The following is a 13,511-nucleotide window of genomic DNA, read 5'->3' as shown; positions in this document are numbered from 1 at the left end:
TTCAATCTTCTTCCTGCAGGAGAAGGTCTCTCGCATCGACATTTATAATAGCAAATCAAGGTAGATTTGATTGTTTCACTGTCGAATAGTGTGTATGATCCGTGTTCATACCTGAGTTCCAGTGAAAGGTGCTCCGGTTACATTACCTCGGAATTTATACGTTGCTGAAACTCGGAATTCCAGCAGAATTTTCTCTCGTTTCTGGGTTAAACAAGCCTCGTACGCTCTGATTTCTGATGAAAAACAAGAAGGCTCGCCGAATCACAGATCAATTTTACCAGACGAGTATTATATGATTTACTTACTCATCTGATTGTTCCGTTGTGCCTCTCGTTCAGATCTGCAGTTTCTCGGAGATTGATTTTGTGATGTGACAACGAAATTCGTAGTTGGAAATGGAGCTGAGAGAGGAAACGGCGGCTAAAGGATTTGGCAGGGAGAAGATCTGGAGAAGTCCGGGAGGCTGCAGAAATGATTAACCCTCTACATACTAAAGGTAAGTTCTTGCGTGCTTTTTTAATTTTACAGATATTCATCTCGTATCGTTCAAATTTTAAACACAAAGCGGTTAGTAGGCTGTTAAGTCGGTTCAATATAACACCTCTCAAAATATTAGTTGCCTTACACGTCTCCTAACTCGACCCAAACCAATTACCATCCTCGTAATCCCATCCCAGCCCTGATCCATAACCCTATTTTATATTTATGTCCCATATGCGGGTTTTTTTTCACCCTTTCCCATGCTAGGTAAAATTAGAAAGCCAAACCCGGGTTTTTCAAGTTGGGTTAGGTGAAGTTCCTGACCGGGTGCCTTTCCCTAATATTACCGGTATATTTATTGCTTTATTTTTAGATATAAGGTAATAAAAAGTGTTTTTTATTTTTTTATTTTTTTAAAAAAATATTCAATTTTTTTATTTAATGGCATGGCAGCTTATATGGCAGATGACGTGGTAAAATAATGATATGGCAGATGACGTGTTCATCTAACTTCACTGCACTAGTGACATGGCGACATGTAAACAGTCAAAGCTTACGTGTTGCCTTTGACTGTACACATGTGCAGTGGACAGGTCCAAGTTGGGTATTTTTCAAAATAATTTGATGATGTGGTTGTTTTTCAAAATAAGTTGTTTTAAATAGTTATTTTGGTGAAATTCCCTCGCTTTATATAGAAGAAAGAGAAAAAATCAAAACATTTCTACTCATACAAGAACTCCCTAAACTAAAAGGGGTGATAAATATTTTCATATATTTATTTTCACAAACATAATATAATATTATTTATGGATGATAAAATAATAATATGAATTATCATTATTTTTATTTATTATTAAACAAGACGGAATTACAATAATATTACATTGAAAATGGATGAATCATATAAATACACACATAAACCATGTAAAACATCAGCTGAATCATTTTCTACTGAAAATTAAAATTTGTGTGTAGTAAATAAAAATTAATATTTGAAAAACAAAAACCAGTATTGGCATAGAATAGCTCGAAAGCTCTAAGATGGTTCGGTCGATATTTGGATCACGTTACAAAAAAAACTTATGCAGGGAGAGGCGTATTCTGTGTTGATACATGTTAAAATTTGCCTCATCCGATATACTATATAATGACAGGTAGGGGTGGCTTTGAACCGAGCCGACTCGAGTTCGGCTCGGTTCGATTCAGTATCTTTTGAGCTCGAGATCCGAAATCGGCTCGTTTGAGTTAACGAGTCGAGCTCGACCGAATATAGGTTCGGTTTGAAAGCTCGCAAGCTGGCTCGTTAACGGGCGAGTTGTGGGATCGTCGAGCCCCTCCCATCCGCCACTTTGGCCGCCTTTGTCGTCGTCGACAGTTATATCCCCTCCGATTTCTTCCTCTTCCTCCAATTTCTTCGCCTCCTCTGTTTTCGTCGTCGTCGCTTCCATCGTCTTCGACGACAGGTGCTCGTCGGCGTCGCGCCTTCGCTCATCCTGCATGCTAAAAGTATTATATCATCAACTGTCAATTTTTTGTGCATGTCAAACACAAAATTGTTATGAAAATTGTTTCATGCTAAAAGTATTATATCATCAACTATCAATTTTTTGTTAAAAAATCATATAATTTTCTAAGTAGATTTTCTTGCCTAGATGGGCTAGAAAACCATATAGTAAAAATTTGAATAAGTATTTGACAGTTGATGATATAATACTTTTAGCATGAAGCAATTTTCATAATGATTTTGTGTTTTACATTTTATTTGATTAAAAATTTATCAATAAGTATAGTAATATATTAGATTAATTATTAATTTTTATTTATTTCCTTAGAAGAGGCAATAAGAGGTCCATTTAACTTTCCTAAGAAAAATTTAAAATATTTCTTATAATTTTCTAGTAAGTCTCTAATAGTAATAATATTTTATTTAAAAGATTTATAGTTTTTTTTTTGGGTGATTGTAAATTGATAGTGATATTTTATTTAATTTTGTTGTGTTTAATTATTGTATGGGGTTTATTCATAATGTTATATAGTGTATGGAGTGTATGGAGTGTTTATGGAATGTATAGATAATTTTATGGAGTATTTATTGAGTGTTTATGCATGTATTATGTATATAGACTATGCCCAATTTTAAGTAGAGGTTATGTCGAATTTTATATAGGTATTATATATATTGATCATGCTCAATTTTAAGTAGAGGTCATGTCCAATCTTATACATGTATTATATATATAGGTTATGTCCAATTTTATGTAAAATATATATATAATTTTATATACAATTTAATTTATATATATTTTTTGAAAATTTTTAAATGTATGTTGAAGCTCGAGCTCGGCTTGAACTTGGTTAAAATTTTTGGACTCGACCTCGATAAGCTTGAAATATTCAAATCAAGTTCGGTTCAAGTATAGGTAAGTTCAGGATTGGCTCGGCTCGAAGCAATAGGTAGGACCACGAGAATCCCAAAAAAGGTTATCGCCACAGGAGACACCGGCGCCATTGTTTATTTAATTGGGGGTAATATAGTCATTTAATAAATTGAGGTCCATTCGTCGGAAAATTCCCTCCTCCCTAACACCCTAGGGCCATTTCCGTAACTTCGACGAGGAAGGAATATATAACGCATATCGGTTTTTCAAACCTCTTTTTACTGAACTCTTTACGAGAGTGACTACGCGCGATTTCAAAACCCTCGCCCCCCTCTCGCCTTCCGTGAAGCAAGATTTTCCGCTTTTCCCTCTTTCGCCTTCCTTTTAGTGTCAGATGCGTTACCGAGTCTCGACTTTCCTGCTCTTCCCTCAAATTTGGTGCCGTTTCCCTCAATCGCTTGCCGTTTGAGGGTTTCCCCATTTCCTTTCTCCTCGCTATTCTGAGCTTTTGGTTTAAATACCTTGGGAGATGGTCTCCGGGCCGAGGTTCGATGGTGGAACTCCAGTACTTCCAGCGCCTGTCCGTAAAACCATCCAGTCGATTAAAGAAATCGTCGGGAATCACTCGGACGCCGACATCTACTCGATGCTTAAGGAGACCAACATGGACCCCAATGAGACCGCGCAAAAACTGTTGAACCAAGGTTTCATTTCTTGTTCTTTTGGTGTACTTACTGTACTTAAAAGTGCATGCTGAATGAATGGTTTGGGGAATAGGGGGTCCTCTTCAAGTGCTTGTTGTGTTAGTCTTGGAACTTTGTTGCTAGTCTGTTATACTTCGCGCTGATTGACTAATTTTGGGAGTAGAGTTCCTGTTCGAGTGTTTGTTAGATTTCTCTATCTCTGCATGGATGACTATTGGGAGTCTGCTATTGTTTCCAGTAGGGATTGTTGTGTACTGCCTTAGTTATTGCATGTGGAAATACTGACAAATATTCGTGTGCTGAAATAATGACAATTATCTTTAAATATTAGCAGAGTTTTACTCTGTTGTAATAAGATGAACTAGATGAGCTTTTGAATGGGGACATGCTACGGGGTCTTCTTCTTATTGCCTCGCTTTTTCACTGGAGCTACTAAAGTATTGGATAAGAAGAAGATTGGAGCAAGAAAACATTTTTGTAATTAGTGAGTTAGGGCATGAAAATCTTTTTGTACTTAATGTAACGAAAGAGACACCATACTTGATATGCTTGTAGGAGTGAAAATATGTCCTATCTCATGTACTCAGAGCTCAAAATGGTATTTATTGTGACACTGTGAGCGAAAAAAAAAATTATCTGAAAGGTCTTGAGATTGTAGATGAGTACTTTTTTGGCATTAAATGGTTTTTCATTCTCTGTTTCTTCTTTCCTGTTTTTTTTTTTTTTTTTTTTTTTTGTAATTGAAGTGAGAGGGTGGGGGGGGTGGGGTTGGGGTTGGGGTTGGGCTGTGTCTTATTACTCCAGGATATCATGTTTGTTAAATATTGTTAACTTTTCCGAAATTTATATCATGTATTCTACTTGTACTCGGCAGATCCTTTTCATGAGGTGAAGAGGAAAAGAGACAAAAAAAAAGAGGTATGATTTAATGCTTTATTGCGTGCATATACATTTTAGGTTTTGATCTAATTATTGTTACGTTTTTCAGTGCTCATGGTGCATAACAATCAACTGGTATGAACATTTGTTTGGCAGCTTCCCACCTTCCAGCTTTGACCATTTATGGCTGTGATTCTTTATGTAATTATGCCATTCAAAAAAAATCTTTATGTAATTATATGGCCACTCGTTGGTGGACTGGGACTGAGAAATTGTTTTTTCAAAAAAAGAAAAAGGGACAGAGAAGTTGATCAAAGGTCCACAATTCAGTCAGTGTCTTATTGCATCTCTGAACTGAAATTCTTGAGTTTGCTATTGTCCAATAGGAACTTGTTTCCATAAAAAAGAGTGGTTGTTGAGAAGTCTTTAGTGTGGAAGTCTCAGCTTTATTATCATTAAGTGGTCCATGAGGTTCCTAGGTAGGTTATTGGTGGTGTGAAAGAGTTCTCACTGTTATATGGTTGTATGTGTGATCCTGGTATAAGGCTAGCCATTTTTGGATGAATTGCCCAATGCCAACACGGTGTCAGAGCAAATCTAAGCCCATGTTCCTGTTCATGACTTGTAAATGTGTTCGTTTGTTGGTCTTGAGTGTATGTTTTCAAAGACTTAGGCCATGCTGTCTTTTTTGGCATAGGCGCGAAGAGAAGTATAGGAAGAAAACAAATCTCAATGTTTGATGGCTGTATATGCTCTCAGGCTAGTCATGTTGGAGGAAGCATCTCCATTTTATAAATCAGTATATAGTTCCAATATATATTGATCGTGTTGGGACTAGTGGATGTTTTTCTTTACTGTTGAAGTTGTTTGTTTCTTATTCTACTATAGTATAGAGCTTCTCTAAGTTGTACTTTTTATTTTTGGAAACATTAGACAGTGAGAAATTGTAACTCTCTAAAGATTCAGGGTTTAGTGAAGTTCTTTGTCACATGCCAGGTTGACTGTTTCTCCCTGTTTAGAACCATGGATAATTGATAGATGGCTTCAGACCCTTCATAATAAAATTGGAGAAACCCTTCAATTCTATGTCAGTTTTTTTTTTTTTTTTTTTTGTGTTTACATCTTGCACTAATTTTACTTAGTTAAGTTTTCCTGACTTATCTTTTTTTCGGTAATTCTGGATATATTTCTTTACCTCCTGAAGAAGTGGTGTACTTCCTGTTAGTAAAAGGTACTCATACATAGGAAGTAGGTGGGGCCACCTGACTTGGCTTCATTAAACAATGAAATTTGGCTCAAATTGGTCACTAAAAAAATAATTTGAATTTTTGTGTGAAAACATTCTTTTTATGGTTGCAAAATTCTTGTATGACCTTGTTTTGAAACGTGTTGTACTTTTGGCTGTATCTGTAGTTAGGTGAAACTTATGGTGGTTTGAAAGTTGCCAATTTTAATTTTATTCAAAAAGTCCAATTTATCTCTTTGCAATGACTTTGGTCACGTGTATAACTGTTGGTGCAGAATGTAGGAAACAAGGGATTTGTAGAACCAAGAAATGTTATTGAGAACACAAGACAAGTGTCGAAGCCTACAGTATCATGGGATCGCAATGCTCAAAAAGGAGTCTATTACCGCCCCTTGGCACGTGGTAATGTGAATTACTGTGGAAGTTGATGACGTGATGGTGCATTTCAAAAAATAAAATTGAATAATGGAAGCAATTCTTTGGTGATATTATCATCATTTCTATCACCATCAGTTTTATGAAGTATCTACCTTAATTTGAATAGTATATGCATTTTCATGTTACTAAACAATTCTTGGGGTTGGGTGGGGCAACTGATACATGAGGCATGGTTAAGTGCAGGTATCAGCCGAGAGTTCCGTGTTGTGAGAGATAACAGAGTCAATCAAAATGGGAATATGCTGTCAGAGCCATCTCAATGTTCACCATCAACCAAAGAACCAGTCAAGTCGAGTGTCTCTGACAAGATGTATTACTTTTCTCTGTGGATTTCTTTTTCCTTGTTTGGATTATAGCCAATATGAAACCAGAAGTGCTTCTGGAGTGGTATTTCATGTTCATTCTAAGGATAAGAGACTGGTTGAAAGTTCTTTGGATTTTTGTTATATCTGCTGTTCTAAGCTAGTTTAATTAGCATGAGAAGCTAATACGTAGTGCAGCTGCATTACTTGAGGCTACCACTGTGAATCCTACATGCTGTTAAAGTTGCATTGTTTTTTTTACCATAACTGTGGATTTCCTTATGGTTGATTGGGATGTTTTTGATTCTTTATTTGAACTTTCTAAGCTTGCTGATATTTGGGCTGATTCAATAGGTATGGTTTTTGGGCATGTCTTCTCATGGTCGAGCTATCTCAACTGGCATCTCACGGATTAGCGCATGTTGGTGTTAATAAATTAGGTTTCTCATGGATTCTAACATACTAGCGTTAACAATTTCTTTAGGCCTTACAATGCATGTATTTAGGGAATCAACCTGGTGCCATGTGCTTTTCTTGCATTATGCATTCTTATAGTGGAAATTTTGCCAAGACTTACATAGATATTTCTCCTTGAACTCGGGTTGAACTCAGGTTGCCTACTTGTAGCTTGTTTTTTTGTACTAATATATGAAATTCTGGAGGTGTCTGTTGAACTTTGACAACTATTGAGTATCTAGTTATAATAGAAGCACTTAATAAGCTAGTAACCCATTAATAGCTCAAAGCTTCTTGTCTGGAATTGGGTCGTGTGATGGGTGATGGCAAGCATTGAAATATGTCCTGAATATTACATATCATTATTTGTTACATTTTTTTTATTAACGAATATAATAATAGTGCTAAGATTTCTTAATGTATTGGTTTCTGGTGCTGTTAATACCCCGATGTTTATTCTCATCCATTTTAAAAACATGTTATTCTCATCCATTGCTATGTAGCCCTTCAGAGATTCTAATTGATCAAAAGCACTCAGATGCCAGAAACTGTGATCGGCAGTATGCTTCTCAGGGTTTTAATGGCACTCGTGATTTTGTTTCTGGCCGTGCCATTGATGCTGATTCATATGGTGCCCGTAGGCCAGTACTCTTGGGGGAAAAGAGAGCAATTGTTCCTAGCTCAACTCTACGGTCCTCAGGGCAGAAACCACAGAATATTTCAGCATCTTCACTGACATTGATATCAAGCAACTCTGCAGTTGGGTTGTATTCCAAATCCACGGACCCAGTTCACGTGCCTTCACCGGATTCAAGATCCTCTGGGAAAGTTGGTGCTATCAAAAGGGAGGTTGGTGCTGTTGGTGTTCGTCACCAATTGGCGCAAAATTTAGTTGGTCTTTCATCTGCTCAAAATAATTCCTTGTCAGTTCCACCTTTTGGAAAGGATGGGCCGGGTTCTACAGAATCACTTGGAGAGTCTTCCTCTAACTTAGCAAAGAGTGGTAACTTGAGCCAAGTGTCTTTAGTCCAGCCTGTTGCGTCTGGAACTTCAACTGGTCGGTCCTTTTTGGGTAATCAACAAAATAATAAACCGCATCAGCAAGCAGTAGGTCATCAAAAAGGTAATGTAATCATCTAAAACGGTTATTCTTGAATTTCTGTTTGTTGCCATCAGTTTTATGCTTCTAGACTAGGGCGGTTTCATGTTTCTTGGTCATACTGTTTTTTTTGAAATGTGGTGTATAAGCTATAAAAAGATAAGAGTAAAGTACAAACAAACCTAGCTAGACGGGCCTTCCTCCACAACAAGGTGTTGGAGCGAAATACCCATCTTAGCCTGAGTGTCTGCCAAATGATTGGCAGAACGTGGAATGTGCTTCCAATTACAATTTTGTTCATAGTTTAGTCATGTAGCAATGTAAGGGCTCTCTCCAAAGGTTAAGCTCACAATCACAAAGAGCTTCTAAAAGGAAAATGAAATGATAGTGTTAATTTTACGGAGGACCTTAATTTTAAAATGACAAAAATATCTTTAATTTGTTTTAAAATCCTTCATGTAGTCATGGAAGAACTTTAACAGCAAGTTTAGATGTAGTCTGGTTTAAATATCTCTCTTTATTAATTTGATTATAGACTTACCTGTATTCTTGGCTGCTAGGATAATTGAACCATTTGATCTATTAAGGTAATATTCATAAGACCTTAATTTTTCCTCTTATATTACGACTTTTTCTCCCAATTTGGAGTCTAATATTAGAGAAATTGTTCTGTTATGTTAAATAGAATGTAGTATTTGTATTTTGAGTGTCTTATCATGCTGTTCCTTTCTATTTTGAGTGTTCCATCATGCTGTTCCGTTATTTATTTTTTTATTTTTATGCACATTTAAAAATAAGTTCTGTTCTTATATTTAAAAAAAAAAAAAGTTCTGTTCTTATGGATCAGACTTGGGTCCATGTTGTCTGGAATAAAGGCAAATTTAAAACTAGCTAGAAGAATAGATTTGTTGTAAATACATTCTTTGATGTATATATTTGAGATAGTTTCATTTCATCGTAACTTAGCAAGGTATTACGGGGTAGATGGATGCATTTCCTACTAGTGTATCAGTTACTGAACTCATACTAAACAAGTGGTCCAAATCTTTTGATCAGTTTGATTTTTTTCTATACACATGAAAAATGTTAATTTTAATATTTAAAACTCTTATTGAATTGATTTTTATTTCCTTTACTCTGTTTAGAATAGGTTGAAAGCGTTGTGCTTAGAATATTGGTTAATGACTATGAGGTCTATTACCAAGTAAAAAGGACAGCCAGATAAGATGAGCCAGTGTATTTTCATTCTTAGTTTTTTTCTTTTGCGGCATGTTCTTGTTTTGGATTTCTAGGTTTCCCATAATTTTTCATATTCCTTCTGCAGCTTCACAATCTAATATGGAGTGGAAGCCAAAATCAAGTAAAAAGACAGGCCTTAATGGTCCTGGAGTAATTGGAAAACCTCATGTTCCTACTGTGTCTAATGCTGATAATTCCTCAGCCACACAGAGGGAAACATCTAAGTTGCCAGAGAAGCTATCACAAGTTAAGGTATCTGAGAAGCAGCCTGTTATCATACCACAGCATCTTCGAGTTGCTGAGGCTGATCGCTTCCGGTTGACTTTTGGTAGCTTTGAAGCAGGATTTGATTCTACAAAAGGTTCCACTTCTGGACCCCAAGGATTCACCAATTCAGGAGAATCAAAAGATGAACCGGCACTCAGGTTGGTCACATGGAACCACATTTATTTATTTATTTATTTTTCACAATTTACATATTTAATAACAATCATCCTAAAGTTGCCTGATGAATTGGCAACAATAAGTGCTTAACTTGGATTCATTGTTGGTTGAGTCTTGCTATTCTGGTTTTTGGTTGGTGTTACTAAGATTGTCCTCTTCTTATGATTGTTCTGGATGAGTGGACATTGGCAGCTTTTTTATAATCAATTTTTTTTCTTACAAAAAAATGTTCTGATTAGATAAGTCCAGTTGACCATGTGATCATAAATACAGGATTCCAGTAATGCACCAAAGCCAGTGTGTTATGGTCTGGCTTATGATGTATTATGATAAAACTTTGGTGAGATGGACAAATTATACAATCAAAACCCAAAAGAATACTTTCTGAATGCAATTTTTTTTTTTTTTTTTTTGATAAAATGCTGAATGCAAATTCTTGGTTAATATTATTGTAAAATAGAGGTTTATTTGGCTGTTATTTTTTTAGCTGGTCTTCTGTGTTGAGCCTTTGGATTTAAGGCGAGATTGTACGTGTTTATCTTTTGATATCTTGTGATATTTTGTAAAACGTTAGTAAGAATTATGTTTTGCTCATATGAGCTTGTAAAATGTCTCTGAAATTAAGTATAAACATTTTGAACATTGATTTAATTTCTGTTTATGCTATTTCCGAAAGGGAACTAGCACTGAGTTTTAGTTTGTTATTTGTGTGAACATGTGCTTGATTTGACATTGTAGATACTTTTTATGTTTGTTTCTGCTAGCCCGTCTTTATCAAATCCAGTGGCTTCAAGTGAAGATGTTACTGTCCGTGATGAGATAGACATCCTAGATGACCAAATTGGAACTTCTGGATCTCAGTCTCCATCTGAAGGACCTGAACACTCCCTGCCAGACAGAAAGGAGTCTTCAAGCTCCCAGAGTTTGGATAACTATGGGCTTGTTCAAAGTGAGAGCCCTCCTTATGGTCCAGCTGACTCACAACAGGAGAATGATCCCGACTCAATACCAAGCTTTACTGTGAGTCTAGTTTGTAATCCTCTATTCTGGTGTTGCCTGTGTTTTGTTTCCTTATTTTATTATTTCTATTCATTTTTGGAACAGGGGTATGATTCACAGAATGGATACGATGTACCATTTTTCAGACCTGCTATGGATGAGAGTCTGCGGGGCCAGGGATTAGCTTCTGCACATGAGGTACAAAAATTGTTGCTTGCTAAAGGTCTTCTGTGTGGAAATCCATTAGCATTTTGGAAATCTTTTGAAGGCTTGTCACGTTGAGAGGCCAAAAGGCCAGTATATGTGGAATCAAGAGCATGCCTTGCTGTTTATAGATGTAGTCTGCTGATTTGCTACATTTTGCTTCAAATACCTTGACATAAAATTATTATGTGTGCTACTTACTATTTCTTTCCAAGCTATATAAGTACACAGATGCATAGGTACTAGTGACTATTTCTTTCTAAGCTATACAAGTATACAGATGCATAGGTACTTGTGGATTGATTGAGCTTTCTTTCCTATGGTCAGCGGTCTCTTGTGTGTGTGTGTGTGGGGAAATCAATTAGCCTTTTGGAAATCTTTTTGAAGGCTTGTCATGTTTAGAGGCCAAAAGTCCAGTTATATGTGGAAGCAAGAGCATGCCTTACTGTTTATAGGTGAACAATTGGGTACAAAAGTAGTTTAAGCCAATCTGTATGCAATTCAACATCTAAAAGTGTGCAATTGCAGATTTTGCCGTTTGTCCAGGAAAGACTTAAAACATTCTATTTTATTAAATATTAACTGGATGAACTATCTCCAGCATTTACTTGTAATGTATGATTGCCAGTGACTTTGTTTTTTATTGATCTTAGTTGGATTTTGTTGTCAGCAAATGAAAATTGCATTTATGATGTTATAATTCACATATCTTTTTATCTCAAATTTTAGGCCATGTTAGCTTTGCCCTTTCTACTTATTTAGTATTTCTTTGTTATCATTTGTCAGGCCTTGAGTTCACATCCAGCGACCGGTGGTCCACCTGCAACACTGGCCATGGTGCAGCAGCAACAACCAGTGGCCCAACTGTACCCACAAGTTCATATTTCCCATTATCCAAACTTCATGCCTTACAGACAAATCCTTTCTCCAGTGTATGTCCCACCAATGGCTGTACCAAGCTATTCTAGTAACCCAGCTTACACTCACCCCTCAAATGGCAATAGCTATGTATTAATGCCTGGAGGCAGCTCACACCTAACTACCAGCAATTTGAAGTATTCACCGACACAATATAAGCCTGTCCCTGCTGCAGGTCCAGCTGGTTATGGAAATTATAGTAATCCTGCTGGGTATGGTATCAGCACACCTGGTTCTGCTGGTGGTCCCACTGGCATCGAAGATGTGTCACGAATCAAATACAAGGAAGGGAATCTTTTTGTCCCCAATCCGCAGGTGAACTTGAAACCCTTTTCCTTTTTCTTTGCTTGGAAATGTATTTTCCCGTTGTTATGGAGTTTGATATACTGTGTGGAGGGCACTGTTTTTGTTATCAAAGACAGTAAAAATGTGTTGGCTTTTGTTCCTCTTTTATTTCTTGTTACTCTTATGGTTTATATTTTGAGCATCCTAAAATAATCTCCATTTGATGGGAGTTTTTGATTTTACCAATCAGACAAGGTCTGTTTTGGCTCCAAGGTTGATTGTTCTGATGAATATCCTCAAATTTGATCAGAAGAAGGGTGCCTGCTTTCCAATTTATGTGAATTTTGATTATGCAGGCAGAAACATCTGAGATTTGGATTCAGACACCGAGAGAGCTTCCTGGGATGCAAACAGGTCCATATTATAACATGTCAGGTCAGGCACCTCATGCAGCATATGTACCATCTCATGCAGCTGCTGCATCATACAACGCTGCACCAACGCAACCTGCGCATGTGCCATTCCCTGGTTTATATCACCCCTCCCAGCAAGCCACAATGACTAACCCCCATCACTTGGTACACCAACAGCTGCCTGCCATGGGTGGAAATGTTGGTGTGGGCGGCCTTGGCGCTCAAGTGGGAGCCTACCAGCAACAGCAACTTGGACACCTTAATTGGACCGCAAACTTCTGAAAAATGTTGATATGCCTTGGTGTTGGTTGGTAGATGTAGAGTTCTCGGCTTTTCCTGTGCATTGTGCATTCATAATGACTGTAATTTTGGGATGAAGAAATCAATGTCTACTTGGCATTCATAAATATAATAGCATATATCTCACAGGTCTCTGTACTAATCTTCTTTCTTTCGGAGGCCTAGTTCACACGGCATCTAATTATAATTGTTATTGGTGACGTGTATTATTGCCAATGCATCCATGCAACTTGGGGCCCTAGGACCATGTTCAGGCACGAAGATTTTGAATTCTTCCCTATTGCAGTCTGTAAGCCAAAAAGCTGCTCTTTCAGTCACTTTTGCATTGCTTAGTTTGATTTTCTAAGGAGTGCTTTTATTTAAATAATAAAGAAGAGAAAACCATCCATTAGGGAAGTTAAAAAATGAAGTTCTTCGGAGATGTGGAAAGAGTAGATAATAAATTTTTACTGAATAAGAGAATTTCATTCACTACATCTCGTAAGAATGATAAATAGATAAGAGAATCCACTTTAAAACGAACTAATACACGTCGAATGAACTTACGAAGGATCCATCTTAGGTTTTGGCAGAGAGGGCAGATATTTCCGGACACGCTGAGGCATCAAGCGCAAAACGGTCAGGTACACGTCAACTGACGAGAAAGGCCTTGTCAATTTTTTAAAATACCAGAGTAACTCCTTTAGGACATACTCCGTATCCCGTCACTGGGCCTCTTCCTCTGGAG

At 36.9% G+C, this 13,511-nt stretch overlaps 1 protein-coding gene across 2 annotated transcripts; it reads left to right on the top strand.

Annotated features, from left to right (window-relative positions):
- Nucleotides 1-3,152: 3,152 nt before the first annotated feature.
- Nucleotides 3,153-12,910, top strand: LOC137959296 (GBF-interacting protein 1-like). 2 transcript variants are annotated; one of them, XM_068806701.1, is made up of 10 exons: nt 3,153-3,562; nt 4,437-4,480; nt 5,963-6,089; nt 6,309-6,435; nt 7,387-8,006; nt 9,307-9,646; nt 10,430-10,685; nt 10,770-10,862; nt 11,655-12,101; nt 12,428-12,910. In XM_068806701.1, exons 1-10 carry the CDS (start codon nt 3,388-3,390, stop codon nt 12,764-12,766), a joined length of 2,568 nt encoding a protein of 855 aa, XP_068662802.1. In that variant the 5' UTR covers nt 3,153-3,387; the 3' UTR covers nt 12,767-12,910. The 2 variants fall into 2 exon arrangements, with proteins under 2 accessions (XP_068662802.1, XP_068662803.1); XM_068806702.1 differs by lacking the exons at nt 3,153-3,562; nt 4,437-4,480 and having other exon boundaries at nt 6,002-6,089; nt 7,422-8,006.
- The last annotated feature ends 601 nt before the right edge of the window (nt 12,911-13,511 follow it).

This window comes from Aristolochia californica, unplaced genomic scaffold (genome assembly GCF_029961685.1).
Source record: "Aristolochia californica isolate CCGP_79_NKW_82.1479 unplaced genomic scaffold, dmAriCali1.0.hap1 SCAF_3, whole genome shotgun sequence".
Classification (NCBI taxonomy): domain Eukaryota; kingdom Viridiplantae; phylum Streptophyta; class Magnoliopsida; order Piperales; family Aristolochiaceae; genus Aristolochia; species Aristolochia californica.
The sequence above is the reverse complement of the archived record's forward strand: the minus strand, read 5'-3'. Positions and strand labels throughout refer to the sequence as shown.